Source organism: Microcaecilia unicolor, chromosome 11, assembly GCF_901765095.1.
Source record: "Microcaecilia unicolor chromosome 11, aMicUni1.1, whole genome shotgun sequence".
Lineage (NCBI taxonomy): Eukaryota > Metazoa > Chordata > Amphibia > Gymnophiona > Siphonopidae > Microcaecilia > Microcaecilia unicolor.
The window spans coordinates 127,895,989-127,923,731 of record NC_044041.1 but is presented as its reverse complement, the minus strand read 5'-3'; the positions used below and the strand labels follow the sequence as shown (position 1 = coordinate 127,923,731).

Here is a 27,743-nt window from a genome sequence, read left to right as displayed (position 1 = left end):
AAAAGACCATAGTAGATCAGGTTTCCTTAAATAAAAATAAAAATCAGACAAAAGATTGCAAATTAATACTGTCAAGTACTAAGCATGATGTAAATAGGAACAACAAACATAGTTTGAAATGTCTATATGTGAATGCCAGGAGCCTAAGAAATAAGATGGGAGAGTTAGAATATATTGCACTAAATGAAAAATTAGATATAATAGGCATCTCTGAGACCTGGTGGAAGGAGGATAACCAGTGGGACACTGTCATACCGGGGTACAAATTATATCGTAGTGATAGGGTGGATTGAATTGGTGGAGGGGTAGCATTGCACATTAAGAAGAGCCTTGAATCAAATAGATTGAAAATTCTGCAGGAAACAGAACACTTCTTGGAATCACTATGGATTGAAATTCCACGTGTAAAGGGGAAAAGGATAGTGACAGGAGTGTATTACTGTCCGCCTGGCCAGGATGAACAGACGGATGCAGAAATGTTAAAGGAAATTAGTGACACAAACAAACTGGGCAACACAATAATAATGGGTGATTTCAATTACCCCGATATTAACTGGGTAAATGTAACATCGGGGCACGCTAAGGAGGTAAACTTCCTTGATGAAATCAAGGACAGCTTTATGGAACAGCTGGTACAGGAGCTGACGAGACAGTCCATAATAACGCCAAAGATTTTCAGGCTGTCTGATACAGGGAGGGTGTAATCTGGGGTATCGATACTTGTGGGGTAGTCCATGCTGTGTTGGGATGATAGGATGAGACAGTGTATTTTCTCTTTGTTGAGTTTTAGTTGAAATGCATTTGCCCATGATTCCATGATGTTTAAGCTTAGCTTGATTTCGTTGCTGATTTCTGCCAGTTTAGAGAATTCATTAAGTTTCTCTGACTCGTCAGCTCTGAATACCATTTCTGGCACCAGTATCCCACCCAAATCTTCCTCGGTGAAGACTGAAGCAAAGAATGAATTTAATCTCTCCACTATGGCTTTGTCTTCCCTGACCGCACCTTTTACCCCTTGGTCATCTAGCGGTCCAACCGATTCTTTTGCCGGCTTCTTGCTTTTAATATACCTTAAAAAAATTCTGTGTGTTTTTGCCTCCAATGCAATCTTTTTTTCAAAGTCCCTCTTTGCCTTACTTATCAGCGCTTTGCATGTGACTTGACATTCCTTATGCTGTTTCTTATTATTTTCAGTTGGTTCCTTCTTCCATTTTCTGAAGGATTTTCTTTTAGCTCTAATAGCTTCCTTCACCTCACTTTTTAACCACGCTGGCTGTCGTTTGGTCTTCATCCCTCCTTTTTTAATACATGGAATATATTTGGCCTGGGCTTCCAGGATGGTATTTTTGAACAGCATCCACGCCTGATGTAAATTTTTGACCCTCGCAGCCGCTCCTCTAAGTTTTTTTTTTAACCGTTCTTCTCATTCTATCATAGTTTCCTTTTTGAAAGTTAAATGCTAACGTATTGGATATCCTGTGTATACTTACTCCAAAGCTAATATCAAATCTGATCACATTATGATCACTGTTATCAAGCGGCCCCCTTACCATTATCTCCTGCACCAGATCATGCACTCCACTAAAGACTAGGTCTAGAATTTTTCCTTCTCTGGTCAGCTCCTGTACCAGCTGCTCCATAAAGCAATCCTTGATTTTGTCAAGGAATTTTATCTCCTTAACATGCCCCTATGTTACATTTACCCAGTCAATATCGGGGTAATTGAAATCACCTATTATTATGGTGTTGCCCAGTTTGTTAGCCTCTCTAATTTCCGATATCATTTCTACATCCGTCTGTTCATCCTTTTTTATGCTGCTTTTAACTCCTAACCCTTATTCACTTGTTCAGAACCCTTATTTTATCATCCTCACTTTAATATTCCCTTATCTCTTGTTTGTCCTAATTAGATTGTAAGCTCTGTCGAGCAGGGACTGTCTCTTCATGTTCAAGTGTACAGCGCTGCGTACGTCTAGTAGCGCTATAGAAATGATAAGTAGTAGTAGTAGTACTGGCCAGGAGGACGGTAGTACACTCCTATCACTATCCTTTTCCCTAGTGGTCCATTAGACCCCCCCTAACCCCCTCCCCAATACCCTGGTGATCCAGCAGGCCCACCAACCTGATCCAGCAGGCCCCAGGCTAGGCAGAGCCTGACCCTCTAGTCACCAATGACCCTGGTGGTCTAGTGGAATCCCACCCTACCTCACCCTAGACCCCTCCACATACTAAGGAGGGGCTAAGTACCATATAAGGGGAAAAAAACTCCTTATGTGGTACTTAGACCTTTCCCAGTGCATCTCAGGATGCACCGGGCAGGGATGGTACGCTGCCATTTTGAAAAGGATGGGCACAGAGGCAGGAGGGAGTAGGCATCCTTCCTGCCTCCTAACAAAGGAATGTGGAGGGGACTTGGGGTGAGGTGGGAGTGGGATTCCACTAGACCACTAGAACCAATGATGACTAGGGAGTTGGGCTTGGCCCGATATGGCCTGGCCGGGGGCCTGCTGGATCGAGTCGATTGGCCTGCTGGACCACCAGGCTATTTTGGGGCGGGAGGGGTCCACCAGACCACCAGGGATTTTTTTTAGGTGAGGGGGGGTTTCAAGAGAGATCCACTGAAACACTAAGGATTTTTTTTTGGTTGGGGAGGAGGCTCGGGCTCGGGGAAGGGTTTGCAGGTAAGGGGCTGCAGTGTGCTGCCATTTGACTTTCCTCTCAGTGCCTGAACCAATCAGTACTCAGGCACTAACAGGAAAGTTAGCAGGGGACCTTAACGACAGCTCAAGAGCAGTCGGTAGTTTCCAGTTGTTGGGGCAGGTTTTCTTTGCATTGTACAGAATCACTAATGAGCTCATTTTAATACTAGCGAGCTCATTAGCATAGGATATTCTATCATTGCTTCCATGTGTGTGCGCATTAGCCATAAAATAACATTTCATTTATTCTGGTTAAAACTAGTCTAAATGAAACGTTAGAAGCTCAGTTTGCTTTGAGCATCTCCTCCTTAGTTCCTTCTCTTAAGATGTGGGAGCAAGGCAGGGGTCCCCCTATACGAGATCTCTCTCCCTCTCTCTCTCTAGATATGGATGTATTAGTGGTCAACAACAGCGGTATTCAGAGCCCTGACAAATGGAGTTGAGTTTTGGGCCCCATGTATCCACACCTAACAATGCCCTTGAGTTTGGAAGCTACAACTCTCCAGATATCGGCCTTATCAATGCCAGCAGATAAAGAGAAAAAAAAAAGAGACAAGCTAACAAGAGGGCTGGAACCAAGACACTGCTCAAGAACTCAACCGGCTAGATGCCAGCTGATTGGTTGTGGCCATGATTCATCTAGCAGGACCACAGATATCCAGGCAGACAGATGTTCAGGCAGCTGTTTAGACTCTAAGCTTTAGAGTATTAGAAGTTTGGTGAAGAGCCAATGAAGAAGACAAGAAGAACTGACCTGCAGAATTTCCATGGCTTGCAGCTCAGATGTCCCCTTAGCAGTGTAGACAGAATAATGGGGCAGAATGGATGGTCTTATAATCTTTATCTGTCATCATCTACTATGTTATTTTGGGGCCATTGTACTAAACTGTGTTCAATTGACTGTTATCACATATTAAAGGCAAGTTTTAACCCATTCATTGTTACTTGCAAAACAACCACTTTAGTGTCCAATGTACTAAAGGGCACTAAAGGTAGTTTGCAGGAAATCATTGATACATTGTTGCCACTGGTAAAGTGCAGCCTGATGTGGGTCTCAATCTCCTGTACCCTCCTCCAGCACCAATGTATTGATCCATCCTGGTCCACTGAAACTGAGATTCTCTACCCACCTCTGTCTCCCCATCATCCTTCATGTCTTTCCCTTCTCCATTGGACCTACCCCATCTCAAGTCACAGGTGATGGCATACAGAGGGAAGGATACCTCTCTGTTGCCCTGCTGGCGTTCAAATCTGAAATAGTACAGGCTATACTTATGTAGCCCTTTGCTCCCATGTATACATGTGCAAAGGCCACGTAAAGAAACTGGTACCAGTGTAACAAAAGGAGGCATCCTCACTCTTGTGGTATCTATGCCATAATTTTAGATGGGGTAGGCTAAAACATGGGGAGAGGAGCAGGGGACTGAGGGGACTTCAACTTTGATGTGCAAGGGTGAGTGAGGATCAGGAATGGGGAGGGTCTACATTTTGGTGCAAGGAGGACATATTTCTCCCTAATTTTATATTGCATGCCATAGTAGTGTACCAACGGTGGGGTGGTGGGGGTGGTTCACCCTGGGTGCAGGCAGCAAGGGGGTGCTCTGAGCAGTCACATAGCTCTGCCTGTCTCCTGCACCCTCTGACATCAACTTTGTGCTCTGGGGCAGGGGACCGGCAGAGCCGAGAGCTGCGCAACTGCTCAGCGCATTCCCTTGCTTGGAGGGGGGAATGCTGTGCCCCGGGTGGCAACCAAGGTAGGTAAGCCACTGGTGTACCACAAGTTAGGCACCAATTAGGCACCTAGCTTAGGCACTCAAATGGAAGATAGGGGCTCAAATGGGGGTAAACGGCAGTTAGAGGCCTAACTGCACTTAGGTGCTATTCTATAAGTGAGCACCGAAGTGTTTTAGCTCATAACTGCAAAGGGGATGTGCATGTGAGTGGATCACACATCTAGGTGCTAAACTGATACAATACTGTAAGTTGATCGCCTAGGTACCAATATTTAGGTGTTAACATTTACACCTGCCTTTCATGTAGTGTAGTGGTTAGTGCAGCGGACTTTGATCCTGGTGAAAGGGGTTTGATCCCACTGCAGCTCCTTGTGACTCTGGGCAAGTCACTTAACCCTCCATTTCCCCAGGTACAAATAAGTACCTGTATATACTATGGAGTGGAGTAGTAGCCTAAGGTTAGTGCAGTGGGCTTTGATCCTGGCAACCTGCGTTCAATTCCCACTGCAGCTCCTTGTGACCTTGGGCAAGTCACTTAACCCTCCATTACCCCAGGTACAAAAACTTAGATTGTGAGCCCCCTAGGGACAGAGAAAGTACCTGTATATAATGTGTACAGTGCTGCGTACATCTAGTAGTGCTATAGAAATGATTAGTAGCAGTAGTAGTGACCATCTGGGCACACAGATGCCATTATGAAGTACAGTCTTTGCCCACAGATTTAGGGTACCAAATATTTAGTGCCCTTTATAGAACTGGCCCCATCATGACTCACACTGGGCAATTTGTTAGCCCCTGGGTCTAGCACAAAAATGTAACCATGCCTTGGGCAAGTCAGCACGAATGTATTGCATTACATTATCTGCAGTGCAGCTCAACATTTGATCATGTTAGTTTTTTAAACTCTGCATTAACAATAACACAGACAAAAAGACAATAGCATTAAGACTAACCACATTAATGTGAAATAAACATGGTTTAGAATGTGCATATCACAGGATAATGCTGTGGGAACCTTAGCACACTTTGGTACATTGCCAGTACTGATCCAGTGTCCCTGTATGATGTTAGAGGACACTCTTCCTTCTGAGCCAGAGGTCTCCCTTTTCTGCTTTCTCAGAAAGGGAAAAAGAGATGGGGGGGGGGGGGGGGGGGGGGGAGGACGGAAAGCATGAAAAAAACTGGTGGAGGAAGGAGAAGAGAAGATTTGAAAGACTGACTTAGGGGAGCCAGCTGTCAGAGCCCCACTGAAACTCTTTGGATTAGTAAATTCATTTTACACATTAGTGTTATAAAAAAATAAATAAATACAGTTTGTTGAAGCAAAATGGAGAGATGCAGGACAAAACAGGGACCTGCTAAAGATATGCAGAGAGGGCAGAGATTATAAGCTTCATGACACAAGAAGAGAAAGAAACAATCAAGGTTGAAAGGGACAGAGATCCAGAGACAGAGAGAGGGAGAGAGAGAAAGATGCTTAAAGGTGTGGGGTGAAAGACAAAATGCAAAATGAAAGAAGTGGAAAGAGTGTGTTAATCCTGCCCTTATCCCATGGTGCCTAAACCCAAGGGATGCAAAGTGGTGATCCTCAGAGATCTGAAGATTAGGGGAGATGCCACCCTAGAGCACCGGAGCAACACCCTATTCAAGCAGCAGTGGTTCTCCTGTGTGGCTGCACAGGCTGCATGGTCCTAAGGTCAACCCTGGGAGGTGAAGATGAGGGAGAGAAGGAAAGAGAGAGGGAGAGGGAAAGCCCTGTTTGTTTTAATCATTCCCACAATAAGCAATTTTCTAATCTCTTGTATGTCAGGTTTGTCTTGAATAGGTTGTAAGCTCTGCTGAGCAGGGAAGGTCTCATATGTGTTTAGTGTACAGTGTTGTGTACGTTTAGGAGCACTATAGAAATGATAAGTAGAAGTAGTAGTAATAGGAAAGCGTCTCTTTAAGTCTCTGGTGAGATCCCATTTAGAGTACTGTGTATAATTCTGAAGACTGCACCTTCAAAAAGATATAAACAGAATGGCGTTGGTCCAGAGGACTGCTACTAAAATGGTAGCTGTTCTTTGTCATAAAGCATATGGAAGCAGACTTAATATATGTACTTTGGAAGAAAGATGGGAGAGAAACAGTTACCTCTGGGCATAGATGCACAGGAGGCGAGTCTCTTACAACTGAAAGGAAGCTCTGGAATGAGGGGGATAGGAAGAAGGTGAAAGGGGACAGACTCAGGAGTAATCTAAGGAAATAGTTCTTTATGGAAAGGGTAGTGGATGTGTGGAATGGCTCTTCTTTGAGCACCTCCTGGTCCCAATGTAATCTTTCCCCTTCAGTGCATTTCCCTTGATTGGCCAGCAAGTGGTGTTTGACCTCTACATTATAGCTGTAGCAGATGTCTGTTTTCTTTTTAGCTTACCCTCCCCCACAGGAAAAGAGGAAAACCCATGGGGGAGAGTAACCTGCAGTGCCATTTGCCAGAAACTCCTTAGTGTTAGTGCTCTGGGCCCTGATTGGCCCTGAAGCCTAGCCAGAATGTGCTGGAATTTCTCCAGTCTCAGCTTGGAGTGGAGAGAGAGAGAGAGAGAGAGAGGGGGAGGGAGGGAGGGAGAGAGAGAGAGAGACCTCTGCACTGAGACCCTGTTCTAGTCCTGTGAGCAGTTATTTTACTGACCTCCCCAGGTACTACTTACGTAGTAAAAAATAGTGTTTAGTTAGCTTTTATACTGAATCCTTGTTATTTTACCTGTTTGCTGTTTACAACTTTTACCGTTCACTGTTCTACTTTTTTATGGTAATAAACCTATTAGTTTATTAGCTCTGTTGTACTGGACTGACTAAGACTCCTGGTAGTTTGTCTGTGAGTGTTTTCTAGGCACTGTCGGACCCCTGGGATTATGACTCCAGTGTCCTTAGAAACTACCAGGAAATTTGCAGGTGGGAGATTCGCCTAGAGACAAGCAGGACCCAGTCAGTGGGTGGAGGGTATACCAGTATAGAATAATGAATGCAGGTGTGAGTGGGCCTGGGCAGTGCTAGGACAGACTCTCTAGGTGGATGCAGGGTTAACCCCAGGTGGGTGCTAGGGGTAGTGCTTAGGCATTATATGACACTCTCCTTTGATCTAACTGCCGCATTTGACCTTGTAAAACCATGACCTATTGCGATTCAGGCTGTCTTCTATTGGAATCCTTACAGCCCAAGATCTGTCTGTCCATCAGTTATGCCTCATTTCTGTTGAAATCTGGTTGCCCTCAGCTCACCTTCCCCTCAATTCTTCTAAATGTATTGCTTCATAGATCACTGGTCAACCCTTGCAACCAACTCTCTTGTTCCTGCCCCGCAATGCACAACACTGACTTTAGTGGACTCCTTCAGATATTTGGGGGTTAGTCTTGATTTCTAGTTGGCTTTTGATACCCAAGTCACTTCTGTATTAAGTATAGTTTCTTGGCCCTATGTCATATACATTCAGTTTGTAGCTATCTCAATGATACTTCTTGTGCAACCCTTTTGTATGCTCTTGTCTAGACTATTAAAAAGTTATTTACACTGGTCTCTCTTTTATTCTGCTTAAGAGATTACAGTTAGTCCAAAACACTTCAGCCAGACTCCTTTCTCATTTTCATGCCTGCTGTTTTGACCATGTTATCCCATTCCTAATTCAGCTTCACTGGTTCCCTATCTCCTTCAGAATTCAAAATAAAATCTTAATACCGCATAAATGTCTTCATACTGGGTCCCCCTCCTAGTTGGCCTCTGCTTGTCCCCTATACTCCTTCTCAGCCCTCCGGTTTGCATCCAAGCATCATCTTTTGATCCCATTGGTCTTTCATTTCTGACTCAAAATAACACCTTCCTCTGCATTGCCTCTTAGCTTTGGAACTCCCTCCCACTTTTGCTGACTCCTCCTACTTGAGATTTTGTGCAACCTTGAAAGCCCATCTCTTTTTGCAAGCTTTCCAGGGTTTGTTGGTGCAATATGCAATGGACAGGTGATGGTCTCTCTGCCCCTCCTCTTCTCTCTTTCCCTTGCTCCCTATCTTTACTCTCCTATTTAACATTGTAGTTCCTTTTCCAAACTTATTTTAAATTGTTAACCATTTTGATTGTTCCCACTGAAAGGTAGTGTACCAAGTGCCTAATAAATATTAACATAATTTAAGAAAGCATGGCAAAAACACATAGGATCTCTGAGGGACAGGAAGGGACAGCAAAGCTTAGTAGTTGGTATAAATAGGCAGACTAGGTAGACTGTATGGTCTTTATCTGCTGTTATTTTCCATGTTTATATGTTCCTATGAGAATGCAAAGGGGAAAGGAGAAGGGTGGGAACATGGAAAGATAAGACAAAGGAACAGATATTGAGACAGTAAAGAAAACAAACAAAATAAAGAGAAGGTGGAAGGAGATAATGGAACAATGGAGAGATGGACAGTCTTGATCAGTGAAACAAATCTGTAGCTACATTACAGTACACCAGTCCTATCTATAAAGAAGTTTGTCAGTTCCAACTTCTGAAAGATCTTTCTTCACAGCATAGTAGTCTTGGTAGTGCAGGTCCCATTGCGGTACACCATTTCAGAACCCAAGCAATCATGATGCCGATAATCTATTGGCCTGCATGACCTTGTCTTTAGTGCTATTGCACAGTAGTCCACTGGCTCCTCCAGTCCACCCTCCATCCATTTGAAGCAGATGATCCTTTGAAAGGAACGACGGAAGTTATCTGAGACAAATCCATAGAGAATGGGGTTGGCTCCACTATTGGCATAGCTAAGAATTACAAAGAACTGAGTGACCAAGGGGTCTGGTGGACTAAGGAAGACACTCAACAACTGGATGATGTAGAAGGGCATCCAACAGACAACAAAGACAGCAACCACCAGCATCACCATGCATGTGATTCTCCTCTCAGACTTTCGCCGCTGGAGCCAGCCTGCCTTGAGGGCTACAGCCCTCATCTTGACCACAATTAGGCAGTAACAAAGGCAGATGGCTACCACAGGAATCAAGAAGCCAAGGAGAAATGTGTAGACCACAAAAGCTTTCAGCCACAAGAAGCTGGATTTTTCTGGCCACAAGAAATTGCAATCTACAAATCCACCACCAGCAGGCACTGTGTCTGCAAAGATGATGATAGGCAAGATAACCACCAGTGACAAAACCCAGATGCAGGTATTGATGACCTTGGCAACAGTTGGCCTGCGGTACTTGGCTGCCTTGATGGGATGTACAACAGCGATGTACCTGTCAATGCTCAACACGGTCAAGCAGAAGATGCTGGTGAACATGTTAATACCATCGACACTCAAGACCAGCCGGCACATGAAAGAGCCAAAGGGCCAGTGCTGAAGAACTGTGGCTGTGGCCAGGAAGGGCACACTCAGCATGAAAAGCTCATCTGCAATTGCCAAGTTCAAGATGTAGATGTTGGTAGCAGTCTTCATCTTGGCATACTTCAGGATAACATAGATAACCATGGCATTGCCGGTCAGGCCCACACAGCACACAATGGCATAAATGGATGGAATGACAATCTGACTGGTGTGGTAATAGTGCCCTGAAACATTATGGTCAAACCTGTCAAACTGGTCACTTGTACTGTTCAGCTCTGCCATTGGACTTGGTCTATTACAAACAGGGATTTATTTTGGGGGTCTCTTTTGTCCAGCAGGAGCTACTCTGTTGTCAGGAATAACGTTGCTTGTCTTTAGAATACCAACATCCTAGGTTCTGTTCCACAGCAGGAATTTAGCAAGTTCATGGCAAAGATGTAGATGTGATTCTGGCCCTTTAGCCATTCCAAATGCATAATCAGTAAAAGCCATGCGAGATGCCTTAGTTCCACATCTTCCTCCTGCCCTCACTCAGAGACTACGAGAGTTTCCTGGGCACTGGTTGATGTGCAGTGTCCATGGAAGCCATGAGTTATAAATGCAGTATCTATCAGCAGGCTACAGAAAGCAGGGGGTGTGCCATGCCTTAGGAAGACCTCATGGTTCTAGGAACATCGAAAGATGGTTACCTGGCTGGATTGTACAGCAAGCGAGGACAGAAAGTCTCCATCTGGGGTTTATCCTGTGAAATATCCCCGGTATCCTCCATGTAACCACCTGTGCAGGAATAAGATACAATGTGTGAGAGGGACTGTGGAGGTAACATGAAGGGTTTATCAGTCCAAAGTGTGTCATTAATTTGGGAGGAGAGATTGGATTGATTGAGAAGGGGACTGTAGAAAATAAATTACATTGAGACCATTCAGAGATCATTTTAATTTTCAAACTTCATGCATACCTCGAAGGCAGATTCCAAACTCAGTCTTCCCCCTCCTATTCAGTTCCCAACATATTTATCCACCCTTTCCCCTTCACAGACACCAGAAATCTCTCTCCCCATCCCTTTCTACACCCTTCACACATTCCTCTTCCTATCCTCTCACACGCCAGTCCTTCTCACACCCTCACACATATCTCCCCTATCTCCCATACACATTCTTCCTTTATCCTCCTTCACACACCCTACACAGCTTCCTGCCCATCCCCCTCACATCCCTACATGCCCCTCCATCATCCTCTCTCAAACACATACATATTCTTCCTCCCATCACTCTGACACACCCCGTATGCTTCCCTCCTAATCCTCATTCACACACACCACACACTCCTCTTCTTATCTCCCTATCCACTCCTACACCCCCTTATATCCTTCCACATACTCCTCATATCCCAAACACATCCTTCCTACCATCATTCTCATACAGCCATACTCCACTCTCTCTCTCATCCTTTCCTCCATCTCCATCTTCTTTCACACCCCACACTCCTCTCTCCCCATCCTCGCTCACATACTCCAAACATGCTTCTCAAATCCACTCCTACAGCCCCACACTCACATGCCTCCCTCCCATCCTCTCTCACACACTCTACAAACATCCCTTTCTATCCTCCTCACATGCTCCACATACCTCCCTCCCCATCCTCCCTCACACACCTCCTTCCTCCATCTTTCTTTACATAATCCACACACCTCCCTCCCCCATCTTCCCTCACACACACCCTCCCCATCCCCTCACACTCTCTCATCTCCCTCCTCCATTCTCTCTCACACACTTCCGTCCTCCATTCTTCCTCATACACCCCACATACATTCCTGTGCATTCCATCTCTCTGCACCCTAACATTTCACTCCAACCCCTTACAAATCCCCCACACATTCCTTTCCATCCTCTCCTTGTACTCCCCCCCCCCCCCATATCCATTTTCTATCCCCCTTGCAAACTCTGACACACAACTTTTCCTATTGCTCTTTCCAACCCCCAGACACATCTATCCCCATTACCTGCTTGCTCTACCTGCATACATTCAGAATCCCCATGCTCTCCTTTCACACTTGACATCTCCCCCCCCCCCATCTCATTGCACCCTTCCCAACATTTCTTCTTTGTAATTCCTTCCTTGCACACCCCATATAGATCTCTCTCCTATCCCTCAGCCCATTCCCTCTTCGCACACCCCCACACATATCCCTTCCCATTCTCTTCTAGAACTCCCTCCCCCACACATCCTTCCCTGTCCTTTCACACCCCCATTTACATAGCTCTCCAGTTTTCGCCCTCATCCCCTACTTATACATATCTACAAATAACCTTCTGCCTGTCTCCTCCACGCACAGCTCACCACACAAATCCATCCCCCTCTTCACCAAGTAAACAGAGAAATAATGCAGCACTTACATATGAGAGTTAATGGGGAAGGGGCACAAGCCGTTCCTGGTGTTTTCATCCTGAAGCACTGTCTGGATCCTGAAGCAAGCCTGTGCCCCAGGTGAAGTCTCTGTGTACCTGCAGCCTGACTATCCATACTGCAGTTAAACAAGCTCAGTCACCCCCTCCCCCATCCATTGTAAGCAGCCCCCCCCCCCCCCCCCCCCCCCCCCGCCTTGCCTCCGATGACTGGGGAGGCTGAAAGCAGTCAGGGTACCTGTGCCGTTTGCAACTACTGTTCACCCCTGGGGCTCAGCTGCATCCTTCACATTATCTCCGGAGAAGAGACCAGACGTTTGTCCTCCTCCTCTAGGGTTGCCGGGGAAAAGGGGAAAGGAAGGAAGAAAGGACAGAAGGAAGGTGCAAGGTAGCACCAGGTCACGGTCTGTCCCTGGTGCAGGGGAGGGCTGTAGCTCCCCGGTCCCCCTGGTCTCTCGCCTCTCTCCAGCAGGTGGTCCAGCCTTTAGCAGCAAGTCACCTGCCAGAGACAAGCGCCAATGGCTGCTCTCCCTGTATTTAACTCTTTGCACTCTCAGGACAGGCAAAGATTTCTGGCTCTTCTTCTTTATGTCTACCAAATTTTAGTATTGCTGGCTACACTCTCAAACTGCCTCAGCACAGGACGTTTACACACACATAAATACACTGCTCCATCCCAGAACACACACACACTGCTTTGCCACAGAAACACACGCTGCTCTGTCATAGGAAAACATACACACACACATATGCACGAGCACATGTGGCTCCATCACAGGAAACACACACACACACTGCTCCATCCCAGAACACACACATACACACACACACTGCTCTGTCACAGAAACACACGCTGCTCTGTCATAGGAAAACATACACACACACATATGCACGCGCACATGTGGCTCCATCACAGGAAACACACACTGCTCCATCCCAGAACACACACACACACACACACAGAGCTCTGTCACAGAAAAACATACACACACACAGAGCTCTGACATAGAAAAATATACACACACACACAGCTCTGTCACAGAAAAACATACACACACACAGAGCTCTGACATAGAAAAATATACACACACACACAGCTCTGTCACAGAAAAACATACACACACACAGAGCTCTGACATAGAAAAATATACACACACACACAGCTCTGTCACAGAAAAACATACACACACACAGAGCTCTGACATAGAAAAATATACACACACACACGGCTTCATCACAACATACTCACAGAATGTCTCCCTATGAGTAAAGCAGTTAGGATTGTTCAGCTTGGAGAAGAGACAGCTGAGGAGAGATATGATAGAGGTTTATAAAATACTGATGGGCCAATGCTCAGAAATTCTGCACAATAAGCCGACAGTGCGAAAACCTAGCTCACTAATGTTCAACGGAAATGGTATTCAAATTTTATGCGCACTCTAAAAATGAAAGCAGGGGGGAGCATGTGTAGAAGAGTTTCGCAGTAAGCTCCGCTTCTGTGCATGCCCCTTAGCAAACCCGAAAGCGAAGTACACATTCGCATCTGTTTTCTGCACCTTTATAAGCATTTCAATTTTCTTTTTACTTGGAAGGCTTATATTAAAACACAGGAAATGGGTGCCAATGTGTGCTTTCACTTTTGGGTTTGCTCTGACTCGCACACATTCATCTCTCACTATCAGCACTTAGGGGCTTGCATGAGCTTCTTTCTGCTTCCAAATTATATAAAAGCTGACAGTTTTTTTCCAAAAAATCTTGAGAAATCTTCACTTCAAACACCCTAACGCCTGCTCTGAGCTGACTTCATTTTGTCAGCAGTAAGACAACTTTGTTTTGTGCACTGTTCTCTGAGCATTAGGAGGAAATATGAAATAACCTCATTAATATCCATTTGACTATGTTAGAGTGCTATTTGCACTAATCTTTGGTGCGCACGTTGTGCCTGTGCTAGAGCCTCAGAGCATTCTGTGCTCACTAATGCGGACGCTAGTCTGACACTAACTGCCTCTAGTGCCTGTGTTTGGTTCTGTGCACTGACCCATGAGTGGAGTGCAACGGGTAGACATGAATCTCTTGTTTACTCTTTCCAAAAAATACTAGGGGGAACCAATGAAGCTACTAAGTAGTAAATTTAAAACAAACCAGAGAAAATATTTCTTCACTTAACATGTAATTAAACTCTGGAATCTGTTGCCAGAGAATGTGGTAAAAACAGTTAGTTTAGCAGGGGTTAAAAAAGGTTCAGATAATTTCCTAAAATAAAGGTCCTTAGGCCATTATTAAGATGGGCTTGGGAAAACCCACTTGTTAATATCTAGGATAAGCAGCATAGAATCTGTTTTACTGTTTTGGTATCTTGCCAGGTACTTGTGAACTGGATTGGCCACTGTTGGAAATAGGATACTGGGTTTGATGGACCTTCAGTCTGTCCCATTATGGCAACGCTTATGTTCATCAAAGAGCACAAACATACATACCTCCATCCCAGAACACACACATACTGCTACTTCACTGCATGCAAACATACACATACATATACCCTTTTATCACAGAACACTTCCCTTCCCCACAAACACACTGCTACTTCATGGGGCACAAACAGACACAATGTGCTTTCACAGGACACAAATATACATACACATACACCACACGCACACACCAGTGACATCTTTAGAGAGAAATATTTGGGGTGGCAACAGAGGGACAAACCAAAGTGACATTTCTGCACATCATGCCCTTCATATAACACCCCCTCCTCTCTCCACCCCCATTTTTATGTTTAAATCTTGTTTATTAAGAATATAGCAGACACAGTACAAGAAGATATAAATCTTTCATTAGAATAAGCTGAATAAACAAGCTTCCAAACAGATAGTCAAACAAAGAAAAAACAATAACAACCCCCCTACTCCCTCCCATCTCCCTTCCTCTTCCCTCTCAGTCAACTGCTACACAGTCCAAGAGTCTGATGCGGGCTGCAGAATGGAGTGTTGCATAAAAGCGTTTCTAAATTCTCTGAAAACTTTCACCTTTTGCTGAAGAAATGTTGGCAATGGCAAGACGTTCCATAGAAAACAAAGATATTCTTCACCCCCATTTTTAAATTAGCAAAATAGGACACCATGGTCTTCAATGCATAAAGAAACTCTCTCTCTCTCCAGTTCATTTCAGCTACCAGGTAAAACCACCATTATAAATGATAGCATCATTCAATAAAATAAATAAATTGTGCTTTCTTAGTAAACCTCTATGTATCAGCGTCCAACATATATGGCAATATATTTTTTTTGCATATGCTTTCAGTGCATTTTTGAATCTGTAATATTTTGACTATTATTGTAGTTATTAGTTATTTTTAATGTTTGTTGTCATGGTATCCAAATTCCCCCTTTTCCCTTCCAAGTATCATATCTATTTATTTAATTAACATAATATGTTTCTATGTATATTATTTGTTGTTTTATCAGGATTTATGCATGATCATGGTTTTATATATGTTTTTAATTTGGTTTATTATTATTTGTTATTTTAGAGCCCCTGACGCAGCCCTTGTGCGCGAAACACAGTCTATGTCGGGTGATTATTTTATAATAAAAGTTTGAACCATACTACTGATTGATCTGCTCTGTTTGTATCCATGTTGGATTTTGCGAATCATCTGCCTTCTTGTTTTTTGGGACCACTAATCTTGAGCATTTTTATTTTGGGTGCCAAGGGCCTGCTTTCAGAGAGGGCCAGGTATTTTTCAAAATAACACAAAACCCTGCACAGACATAGTCAGAATCTACATAGCAAACTTACCAAACCATAAGAGCCCTAATCCACCTATTAAATGACAGTGCTATAAAAATTACACTGGGCCCTAGAGCACCAATATACCTACTACTGGGAAACTAGAACAGGCTGTACTGTTACATTACATTACAGGTCATTTATATCACATACCTACCTATCAAGTTCAGTGTGGTTTACGTATTCAAGAAGGATGGACATTCCCAGGAAATCTTACATCAAACAGATTAAATTTACAAATAAATCAGAAAAATCAGAAAAGATAAAAATAAGATCTCACAACCACGGGTCCTAATGTACAAACCTAGCAACCACAAGCCAACACCAGACAGTTATATCAAATATTTCCTGAATAAAAAAGTTTTCAGCAATTTCTGGAAATTGCCATAGTTAGCCTGACTTCTAATATTACATGAAGTCTGTTCCCATGAGAAGAAGCGTAACATACAAAAGTACTAGCAAAATGTTTTTTTATATTTAATCTTTTTAGGGTTAGGAAAAAGAAGCAATAAGGACTCTCTAGAATCAAAATAAAAATTTCTCAATGATAAAAATTAAGGGGTCCTTTTACTAAGGTGTGCTAATGGATTTAGCATGCACTAATGATTAGCATGTGCTAAATGATAAGACACCCATTATATTCTTATGGGCATCTTATCATTTAGCCCATGCTAAATCTATTAGCACAGCTAAATAAAAGGACACATAAGAGAGCTCAAAGGAGCTAACCCATGCAGTATGAAGAAAGCCAGAGAGCACAATTTAAACACTACCTGCGCATGCATTGGTAACCAATATACTTGCACAAGCAATAGTGTAACCCTTTCAAAGTTGGGTACTTGAAAAATCAAACAAGCAATAGTGTTTAACAAAGACTGCACTTTCCTGATTAACAACTCACTACATCCCATGTTGACTATATTGCAATAGTCGACATGGGATAAAACCATGGTCTAAACCAGTGGTGTACCAAAGGCGAGGCGGTGGGGGTGGTCTGTCCCAGGTGCACGCTGCAGGAGGGGTGCTGGGAGCAGCCACATGGTTGTCAGCTCCGCTGGTTCCCTGCTCCCTCTGCTGTTACTTCCTGTTTCGGGACAGAGGGAGCAGGGAACCAGTGGAGCCGACAGCCACGCAGCTGCTCCCAACATCCCAGCAGGTAAGAAGAATGCACCCGGGGGGGGGGGGGTTGATGCGCCGGGGAGGGGACGCTGCACCTGGGGGGAGGGGTGTCACTACACCCAGGGGGGACGGACAATGCTGCACCTGGGGGGGGGGGTGCGTAGCGGTGAGGAACGCCACTGTTCTAAACGATCAGTTTAAACACTTTTGGCTAAACATTGGACCTTATCCAGGGGGATTCTACATATTGCGCTGAGATTTCTGCATGGAAATTGAAGCGTATTCATAACAATGTGCATAACTTAATTAGTTAACAAGCTAATCTGTGCTGATAAATGGATGTTAACGTGGCATTAATTAGAATTTACGCACACTACTTGTTAAGTATTCTGTAACGTGATGCGATTAAATTCTCATAGTTGAAAAGTGGGCATGATTATGGGCGTGGAATAGTCGGGTCGTGGGAGTTTCTAGAATCTATGCGCATTGTAATAGAATACACCTGCTCCATGCCTAATTTAGGCATCGGGATTTACACCAGGTTTTAGTTGGTGTAATTGACCATGACTAAATTTAGTTGTGTTTTCTATCCTTTAACCAGTTTTTAATCCACAATAGGACACTACCTCCTATCCCATGACTCTCCAATTTCTTCTGGAGTCTTTCATGAGATATTTTGTCAAATGCCTTTTGAAAATCCAGATACCCAATATCGTCCAGCTCATCTTTATCCACTTATTTGTTCATCCCTTCAAAGAAATGTAATAGATTGGTGATGCAAGATTTCCCTTAACTAAATCCATGTTGGCTTTATCTCATTAAACCATGCTTTTGAATATGCTCTGTAATTTTGTTCTTTATAATAGTCTCTACTATTTTGCCCGGCACCGACACAAGGCTCACAGGTCTATAATTTCCTGGATCACCTCTGAAACCTTTTTTAATAATCGGCGTTACATTGGCTACCCTCCAATCTTCTGGTACCATGCTTGATTTTAAAGATAAATTGCTTATTACTAACAATGGTTCTGCAAGTTCATTTTTCAATTCTATCAGTACTCTGGGATGAATACCATCCGGTCTAGCCGATTTGCTACTGTCCAATTGTTAAATTGTGCCATTACATCCTCCAGGTTTATATAGACTTCATTCAGTTTCTCTGACTCATCAGCTTTGAATACCATTTCTGGCACTGTTATCTCTCCTAAATCTTCCTTGGTGAAGACTGAAGCAAAGAAGTCATTTAATGTCTCCACTGTGGCTTTGTCTTCCCTGAATGCCCCTTTTACCCCTCAGTCATCTAGTGGTTCAACCGATTCTTTTGCTGGCTTCTTGCTTTTAATATACCTAAAAAAAACTTTTACTATGTGTTTTTGCCTCCAACGCAATCTTTTTTCCAAAGTCCCTCTTTGCCTTCCTTATCAGTACTTTGCAATTGACTTGCCATTCTTTATTCCTTTTTTAATTTTAACCCAGGCACTGCAGAGACCATCCCCACTCAAAAACCCACCAACGCACCATGACAAATAATATGCAACCTTTTAAAAGTTTTAACCTGGGTACTATTAAAATTTATTGATGGTGGGTCTGGTGGGGTAGGTGGGCTCTTCACTGCCTAGGGGGAAAAAGTATATTTAATGATTAAATATACCATTTTTAGCCCTAGGCAGTGAAGAGCACACCCAGAACACACCACCAGCCAGCATTACACTGACTGGTCACTGTATATGTTAAAATAAAAATACATATATTCATTTTACCTGGGCAGAGGGCTTTGGTGGTGGCAGGTGATGAACTCACTGTGCTCTGCTCCTTGTGTGCTCAGTTGTTGTGGGGCCATGGGGGAGTGCTGAGGCCTGGGTGGGGGGTGGGGGGGGGGGGGGGGGGGGGAAAGGCTAAGCTTGATCCAGCAGGGCACATAGTGAAAGAACCATGAGGCTGCAACATTGATGGCAGCCAGCAGGGCAGATTTTCCCATGCAGCACCGCAGCGCCGTTGTACACATTGGGTGAAGTAGAGGAGCAAGCAAGGCATAGCAGCAGAGTGAATCTAGATGGGGAATGAGTGCCAGCGTGCAGTGCTATAATGGCAGAGCTGCCAGCTGCCTGGGCGGGCCTGAACCGAGATTGGATGGGCCTGGGCCCACCCAAGTCCACCTGTAGCTATGCCCCAGAGATCACACACAGGCATGCCTACACATATACTGCTCCTTCACAACACATACACACTAGATAGCAGGGATGGGCACCAGAAATATTTCAATTTTCTGTCCTTTTGTTTTGTTTTTCAAATGAATGTTGTTCAGAGCACGCACTATGTACATGGAGTGCACACTCTTCTTAAAATGGATGCACTATTTGCAATAGTAGGCACTCTTTTCCAAGGGGTGAGCATGCGAGAACCATCACGTGCATGTACCCTCTCAGGAAGGAGCATGCAGTATATGTCGAGCACCCACGTTAAAAAGATCACACATTATGTGCACATAATTTGTGACCTTATCAACAAACTATAGTTATTTACAATGACAGCCAATCCTATTAGAGAACACACACTTTGCTCTGTCACAGGACATAAGCTCACACACGCACAGAGCTTACTCACACAGGATATACACACACATTAACACATTCACTGCTCCTTCACATCCCCTTACTTTTTGTTCTATCCCATTCGCTATTCTATCTTTATTGTAGTTCTACCCCCTTTCTCTCTCTATTCTTGTCTGTCATTCAACTCCTGGAACTTCAATCACTTTTTGTATTAGATTGTAAACTGCCCTGAAGGCTCCTAAAGGATGGGATAGTAAGTACTAAGTAAACTTAGAAACTTAGAAACATCAAAAATGCATGCACACATACTGCTGCATCACAGGATATTTATAAGAACATAAGTGTATGCCATATTGGGACAGACCGAAGATCCATCAAGCCCAGTATCCTGTTTCCAACAGTGGTCAACCCAGGTCACAAGTATCTAGCAAGATCCCAAAACAGCAGAATACATTTTATGGTGCTTATCCTACAAATAACCAGTGGATTTTCCCCAAGGCCATGTTAATAATGGCTTGTGGACTTTTCTTTTAGGAAGTTATCCAAACCTTTTTTAAGGCCTGCTAAGCTAACTGCTTTTACAACATTCTCTGGCAATGAATTCCAGAGTTTAATTACGCGATGAGTGAATAAATATTTTCTCCGATTTGTTGTAAAATTACTACTTTGTAGCTTCATTGCATGCTCCCTAGTCCTAGTATTTTTGGAAAGAGTAAACAAGCGATTCACATCTACAGACAGACAGACAGACACACACACAAATGTGTGCACATGTATGCACAGCATCACAGAAACTCCCCTCCCCCTCCAGGACAGAATATACACGGCAGGGGAGATCTGCTATATGTGACTGTGCCAAGGCTGTGTCTCCTGATGCCCCACCAGCTGCTTTCTTCTTATTCAGGGGCAACTCTGCACACCCCAGGCTGCACCCTTGCACTTGTGATTCCTTCCCTGCTACTCCTTTCTTCCCTCTGCATTCCTGTGTCTGGGAATCCACCTTGTATGTCCACATTCCAGCAAAGTCTCTATCAGTGGGCTTGTGGGAGAAAGGGTTGCTCTATCTTGCGATTGTTGCCATGGTGATGATGAGTTCTGTTTGCAGACACAGCCTGGGAATGATGCTGGGGGCTCCTCAGGTGTGTGCGCAGACAGACACTGCTCCATATGCAGTCCGACCGCTGTTGCGGATGGATGCGCAGCACGGTATTAGTGCAACAGGTGTTTCTAGATAATTCAGCAGTTATGACATTCAAGATTATGTAGAGTTCTGCCCCTCCACACACACAGGCTTGAGCTCATTAGAAGTGGAAAGGCCCCTGCTTTGCTGATTGTCATTAAAATCTCCTCTCCTCCCATTCCTTGTGGTTAACACACTGATATAAAAGATGAATACAGCATGGAGCAGTTGACCAGGGGCTTCTCATCACAGCCCCAGGCTGGTCTCACACTTTCTGTTTATTTGTCTTTTTATATCATCTTTCCAATCATTGTCTGAGGCATTTTAGATTAAAGCATATAAAATGAATCCCCATGATATTCAGAGCTATTTAACCATCCAGAAACGACTCCTGGCCAATTAAATAATGCTTAGCTGGCTAACTGCTAATATCCAACAGGAGATAGCCAGTTATCTCAACTGAACATTCACAGTTAGTACATAACAGCTAACTGGCTATATCATGCATTATAGCTGGCTATCTGCGAGTATTCAAGCACTGGCCGGCTAAGTTTGGCGGGCAAATTGGACCACATAAATAGCAGTCCTATCTTTGCCTGCTATTAACTTAACTGACCAGTGCTGAAGATTCACATAGCTGGTTCCGTTAGAGCCGGCCAACCCCCCCTCCCCCCCCCGGATATTCAATGCCAGTCCCTGGAAACTGCCCCGCATTGAATATCCAGGGTCAGCGCTGACCATGGCACTTGTGCGGGCTACCTCCCTCCAGCTGAATATCGACCCCTGCTATAATCAGCATATCACAAGTACATAAAGAAAACAATAACAACCCCCCCCCCCCCCATAGTGCCACACTGTATGAAAATGCTATAAACCCTCCCAAATGATATTTCAAATAAACCCTGCTATAACAATTCATGCTAATCCGTAACATTCAATAAAATTGTATTATATCAACCTACAAAAAATGAAAAATTTACTGTCTGATATTTTAAACCATTTAGCTGGCCAGGAACAGTTCCTGGCTGACTAAATGGCATTTAGCTCACTATCTGGCAATATTCAACGTGAGATTGCTGGTTTTCTTCTGCTGAGTATTGCCAGTTAGCGCTTAGTGAATAACCAGTTCGCAATATCACTAGCTATATGCTAATATTCAGCCATCATTGGCTAAGTTTGGTGGCCAAATTTGGCTGCCAAAATAGCAGACCTATGTTTGGCCAGTTCCAACTTAACCGGCCAGCGCTGAATATCAGCGTGACTGGTTCAGTTGAAACCGGCCAAAGAACACTCGGATATTCAATGCCAGTCACTGGAAACAGCCAGGCATAGAATATCCAGGATCAGCATTGACCACGAGAGTCAGCCCAGCTAACTCCTGCGGTCTGAATATTGGGCCCTAAAAGTGGCAGGACGGCAGGGGTGGTAATGATAACAGGGGAAGGGGAGTGGAGGGGAGATGATGGACACCTAGTGGAAAGGTAGAAAAGGAGACAGATGCTTGATGCTTGGCTGGGGGGGGGGGGGTAATACTAGACACCTGGGGAGGGAAGGTTATTGAAGATTAAACTAAAGCTAAACCTGGAAAAATTAAGGGACTGATAATTCTCAAAGAAGAATACATAAATCTCAACAAATTCAATATCCATCGCTGGCACACCTGTACTTTTTGTTCAATCAATGAAAATCTTAGGGGTCATTATTGACTCAAAGCTATGCTTTGGAGAGCACATCTCCTATATATCTAAGAAGTGTTACTATAAACTGAAACCATTTCGTTTGGTCCCTGTTATCACAGAAGGCACTAAAAACTGGTTCATTCCCTATGGAAGAAAACACTATTCAAAATGAAACAACTACGTCTAGTCAGATCATTCTTCTACAAAAAAAGCCTTTCCACTACTAGTCCAAATGTTAGTCCTACCTCACTTGGATTACTGTAACGTTCTATTTCTTGGTATTGTCAATTTCAGAAAACAACTGCAAATCATTCAGAATACAGCTGCTAGACTAATATACAGATTGAATAGATTTCAACTCTTTTTAACGAACTGCACTGGCTTCCCATAGCAGAAAGACTCAGGTTCAAAGCTGCTTGTTTAGTTTTTCAAATATTACAGGGTTTCACCTCTGAACTGCTGGCTAAGACCACTTTGCTATGTTTGGTCCAGTCTATGAAAGAACAACTGATTCTAGCGTTACTATTTCAAAAGACAATTCAAAATCAGAAGATTTTCAGCTCTCTGGTGGTGAACAAATCAACATGTGTAATAAAAGCAAACAAAAAACAGCATGACAAAAAACTTACATACATAAACCCCCAGATTCTATATAGAGTGCCCAGCATTCTGTGCTGAAATCTAAGCGGATTCCATAACAACGCGTGTAACTTAATTGACTTAATAAGCTAATCAGCATTGATAACAGCACCTAACAAGCAATAATGAGTACTAATTGGCAATAATTAGCATTTATGTGCACAACTCACTGTCATGAACTACGCCTAAATTCTAATGCATGCAGTTCAAAAGGGGCATGGTTATGAGTGGGGAAATAGGTGTTTTATGAACGTTCCAAAATTTACATATACACAGTAGTTATAGAATATGGCCCAGTGTGTATAAATCTACACACATGGATTTATGCCATGTTTTTGTTGGTGTAAATGGAGGCACATAATTTTAGGCACTGGGATATCAACTAAGTGTATTCTATATACTGTTCCTCAATCTAGGTGCCACTTATAGAATACATTTAGCCGGAAATGTTTACCGCGCAGCTTTTTTAGGCACCTTATACAGAATCTGGCCCAAAATGTGCAAAATGAAACAGAAATAAAATGCTTCATCTGAACAAAAACTCTGCTCATGGGCATACTGATGTCATAATGTTTTGTTCATTCCATATGCTCTTTAAAATAACATCCCAAAGCCTGCTGGAACAGAAGGGTTTTCAAACTTTGTTTGAGCTCTACACAATTCTCCAGCACTATCAATGAGGGTGGTAGACCAATAGCTAATTAGGCAATAACAATCGATCATTGGTGTTAACAAACACTTAATTGGCAGTCATTAGAAATTACCCACAGATCTGCCCCATGCCCTATTCTATAAAATGCTTCAAGTTTATTCAAGTTTATTTAAAGGGTAGGTAGAGTATTAAAAGAATAAACAGGCCAATATGGCGAGAGGTGGTAGCTTATGTCCTGATCCTCGGCAGAGCGAAGGCATGGGAAAAAAAAAGAACATGAAGGTTTATATAATCTGTACCAGGGCTGGTCTTAGGGTGAGGCGACCAAGGAGACCGCATAGGGCCTCGCGCTCACGGGGGCCCCGCGCGGCGCGCCTGAACTTGCCACGCCCCAACCGACCGAGCTCCAATTCCCCCTCCCTCTGACTTTTAAAAGTTTACCTCGTCGATGTTGGGTTACAGTGGCCAGCAGGTAGCAGCAGCAGTGAAAAGCATGCGATCTGCTCGGCGCTTCGGGACTCGGGAGCCTTCTTTTCCCTCTCTCAGCTCTGGTCCCACTGCTGCTACCTGTCGGCCGCTGTAACCCGACATCGACGAGGTAAACTTTTAAAATTCGGGGGGGGGGGGGCAGGCCTTGAAACTGGGTGAGAAGCAGGGAGGCCTTGGAGCTGAGAGGGTGGGAGGCAGGCCTTGGAGCTGGGTGGGAGGCAGGGGGGCCTTGGAGCTGGGTGGGAAGCAGAGAGGCCTTGGAGCTGGGAGGGTGGGAGGCAGGGGGGCCTTGAAGCTGGGTGGGAAGCAGGGAGGCCTTGGAGCTGACAGGGAGGGAGGGAGGCTTTGGAGCTGGGTGGGGGGCCTTGGAGCTGGGAGGCAGGGGGACCTTGAAGCTGGGTGGGAAGCAGAGAGGCCTTGGAGCTGGGTGGGAAGCAGGGGGGCCTTGGAGCTGGGAGGGTGGGAGGCAGGGAGGCCTTGGAGCTGGCAGGGAGGGAGGGAGGCCTTGGAGCTGGGTGGGGGGCCTTGGAGCTGGGAGGCAGGGGGACCTTGAAGCTGGGTGGGAAGCAGAGAGGCCTTGGAGCTGGGTGGGAAGCAGGGGGGCCTTGGAGCTGGGTGGGAAGCAGGGATGCCTTGGAGCTGGGAGGGTGGGAGGCAGGGGGTCCTTGAAGCTGGGTGGGAAGCAGGGAGGTCTTGGAGCTGGCAGGGAGGGAGGGAGGCCTTGGAGCTGGGTGGGGGGCCTTGGAGCTGGGAGGGAGGCAGGGAGACCTTAGAGCTGGGAGAGAGGGAGGGAGGGAGGGAGAGCCCTGGAGCTGGGGGGGGGGGGGGGGGCCCGGGAGCTCGGAGGGAGAGGTGGCCGGTCCTGGAGCTAGGGTGGGGGCGGGGCTAAGATGGGGCCCCATCAAATTGGTCTGCATAGGGCCCCGCACTTGCTAAGACCAGCCCTGATCTGTACTTCAAGTATAAAATGCATCTTGAAATAGGAATGTCTTTAAAGCTGTTTTAAATGTTGGGTGAGAGAGTTCCGACCTTAGGAATGTTGGCATGGTGTTCCATAGAATAGGAAATCCAGGAGCCACTATGTCAGCCTCCATCATACAATCCTCATACTATTTATTTACAAAGGCTTGATATACTGCAAGGAACCAAGTTGGCTTCTATGCTGTTTGCAATAAAAATTAAAACTGCCTTAAGAAAAGGTACATTTCAGAGAAACACATAAAACATTATTCATAAAGCATATTGGTTTGTTTGTTTGTTTGTTGGTAGCATTTGTATCCCACATTTTCCCACCAATTTGTAGGCTCAATGTGGCTTACATTATGCCGTAATGGTGATCGCCATTTCCGGGTAATGACAAATGGTATTTCATTAAGGCGCATACATGGTAAACTATAATACAATATGGTATTGCATAGAGGTTCCTGATGATAGATTAAATTATAACATAAGTTAGTTAATCATCTATAAAAAGGTCATTTCTGATTTGAGAAATAAAGCGGTAGTACTTATTGCGTAACTTTCATTAGTAGCAGCAAGGTTCTCAGTCAAGTGTAGGTAGTTCGGTTTTGTCTTGTTCATGTAAAGTCTTGTCTAGTAGTTAAGATGGGTTGTTGTAGTATGCCTTCTTGAATAGGTCAGTTTTCAGTAGTTTTCATAAGATTGTTAGGTCGTGAATTGTTTTTATGGCTTTCGGCAGTGCGTTGCATAATTGTGTGCATATGTAGGAGAAGTTGGATGCATATATGGATTTATATTTAAGTCCTTTGCAGCTGGGGTAGTGGAGATTCAGGAATGTGCGTGCTGATCTTTTTGTGTTCCTGGATGGCAGGTCTATGAGGTCTGTCATATAGGTCGGGGCTTCACCATGCATGATTTTGTGGACCAGGGTGCAAACTTTGAACGCAATTCGTTCTTTTAGTGGGAGCCAGTGTAGTTTTTCTCTTAGGGGTTTGGCACTTTCGTATTTCCAAATATGAGTCTGGCTGCTGTATTTTGGGCAGTTTGAAGTTTCTTAATGATTTGTTCTTTGCATCCAGCATAAATAACATTGCAGTAATCTAGGTGGCTTAGCACCATTGATTGTACCAGGCTGCCAAATATTTCCCTTGCTGTATTTTTTGCACGGCTTTCGAGTGTGAGATTTCGGTCAATTGTAAGTCCAAGGATTTTCAAACTGTCTGAAATAGGAAGGGTGTAGTCTGGGGTGTTTATGGTGGTTGGTTTGTACGTGTTGTATTGTGAGGAGAGAATGAGACACCACGTCTTTTCTGCATTTAGCTCTAGTTGGAATGCATCTGCCCATGAATTCATTATTTGGAGGTTTTGTTTGATTTCATTTCTGATTTCGGTTAGTTCGTGTTTGAACGGGATGTAGATCGTGACATCATCTGCATAGATGTATGGGTTAAGTCCTTGGCTGGATAGCGATTTAGCTAATGGAGTCATCATTAAATTAAAAAGGGTTGGTAAGAGCGGTGATCCTTGTGGTACTCCGCATTCTGGTTTCCATGGTGATGACATTTTTGAATTTGATATCACTTGATATGTTCTAGCAGTTAGGAAGCCATTAAACCATCTGAGTACATTTCCTCCTATCCTGAAGTACTCTAGGATGTTCGATAGTATTTGGTGGCTGACCATGTCGAACGCGCTGGACATGTCAAATTGTAGGAGAAGCACATTATTTCCGGTTGCAATTGTTTGTTTGAATTTAGTTAGGAGAGTGATTAGCATTGTTTCGGTACTGTGGTTGGATCGAAATCCTGATTGTGATTCGTGTAGTATTGTGAATTTGTTTAAGTAATTGGTAAGTTGTTTTGTTACCATACTTTCCATTAGTTTGACTACCAGAGGGATGGATGCTACTGGGCGGTAGTTATTATTATTATTATTTATTGCATTTGTATCCCACATTATCCCACCTCTTTGCAGGCTCAATGTGGCTTACAATAAATCATTCTTGGTGGTGATAGATTAGAACGTAATCATTTATTGTTACATAGAGATGTTGAATAACGTATTAGAGTTTAAAGCAAGCAGATATTATAAAAAATAGATCTGAGTAAAGATGTGGGAGATGTATACATTTATAATTGTTATTCTGTGTGGTATGCCTTTTTAAAAAGATGGGTCTTCAGTGATGTTTGAAAGTTTGTTAGTTTGTAGATCCCTCTCAGGTTGTGCGGCAGTGCGTTCCATAGCTTGGCACTCAAGTAGGTGAAGTTTGCTGCATGTGTAAGTTTGTATTTTAAACCTTTGCAGCTTGGGAGATGAAGATTGAGGAATGTGCAGGCTGATCTTTTGGCGTTCCTTGTCGGTAAGTCTATCAGGTCTGACATATACGCTGGGCGTCTCCATAGCTGATTTTATGAACTAGTGTACAAATCTTAAACGTAATGCGTTGAGTGGAAGCCAGTGTAGTTTTGCTCGTAATTGGTTGTGTCGTTTAATTTTTTCTTTAAACCTTTG

At 44.0% G+C, this 27,743-nt stretch overlaps 1 protein-coding gene across 1 annotated transcript; it reads right to left on the bottom strand.

Moving 5' to 3' along the window:
- Positions 1-8,958: 8,958 nt before the first annotated feature.
- LOC115480581 (somatostatin receptor type 1-like) lies at positions 8,959-10,212 on the bottom strand. The gene has a single exon (XM_030219364.1). It carries the CDS (start codon positions 10,045-10,047, stop codon positions 8,959-8,961), a length of 1,089 nt encoding a protein of 362 aa, XP_030075224.1. The 5' UTR covers positions 10,048-10,212.
- Between the last annotated feature and the right edge of the window lie 17,531 nt (positions 10,213-27,743).

What these genes read in the sequence shown, in the direction of transcription:
- LOC115480581 (XM_030219364.1), bottom strand. Translation starts at nt 10,047, where the DNA reads ATGGCAGAGCTGAACAGTACAAGTGACCAGTTTGACAGGTTTGACCAT.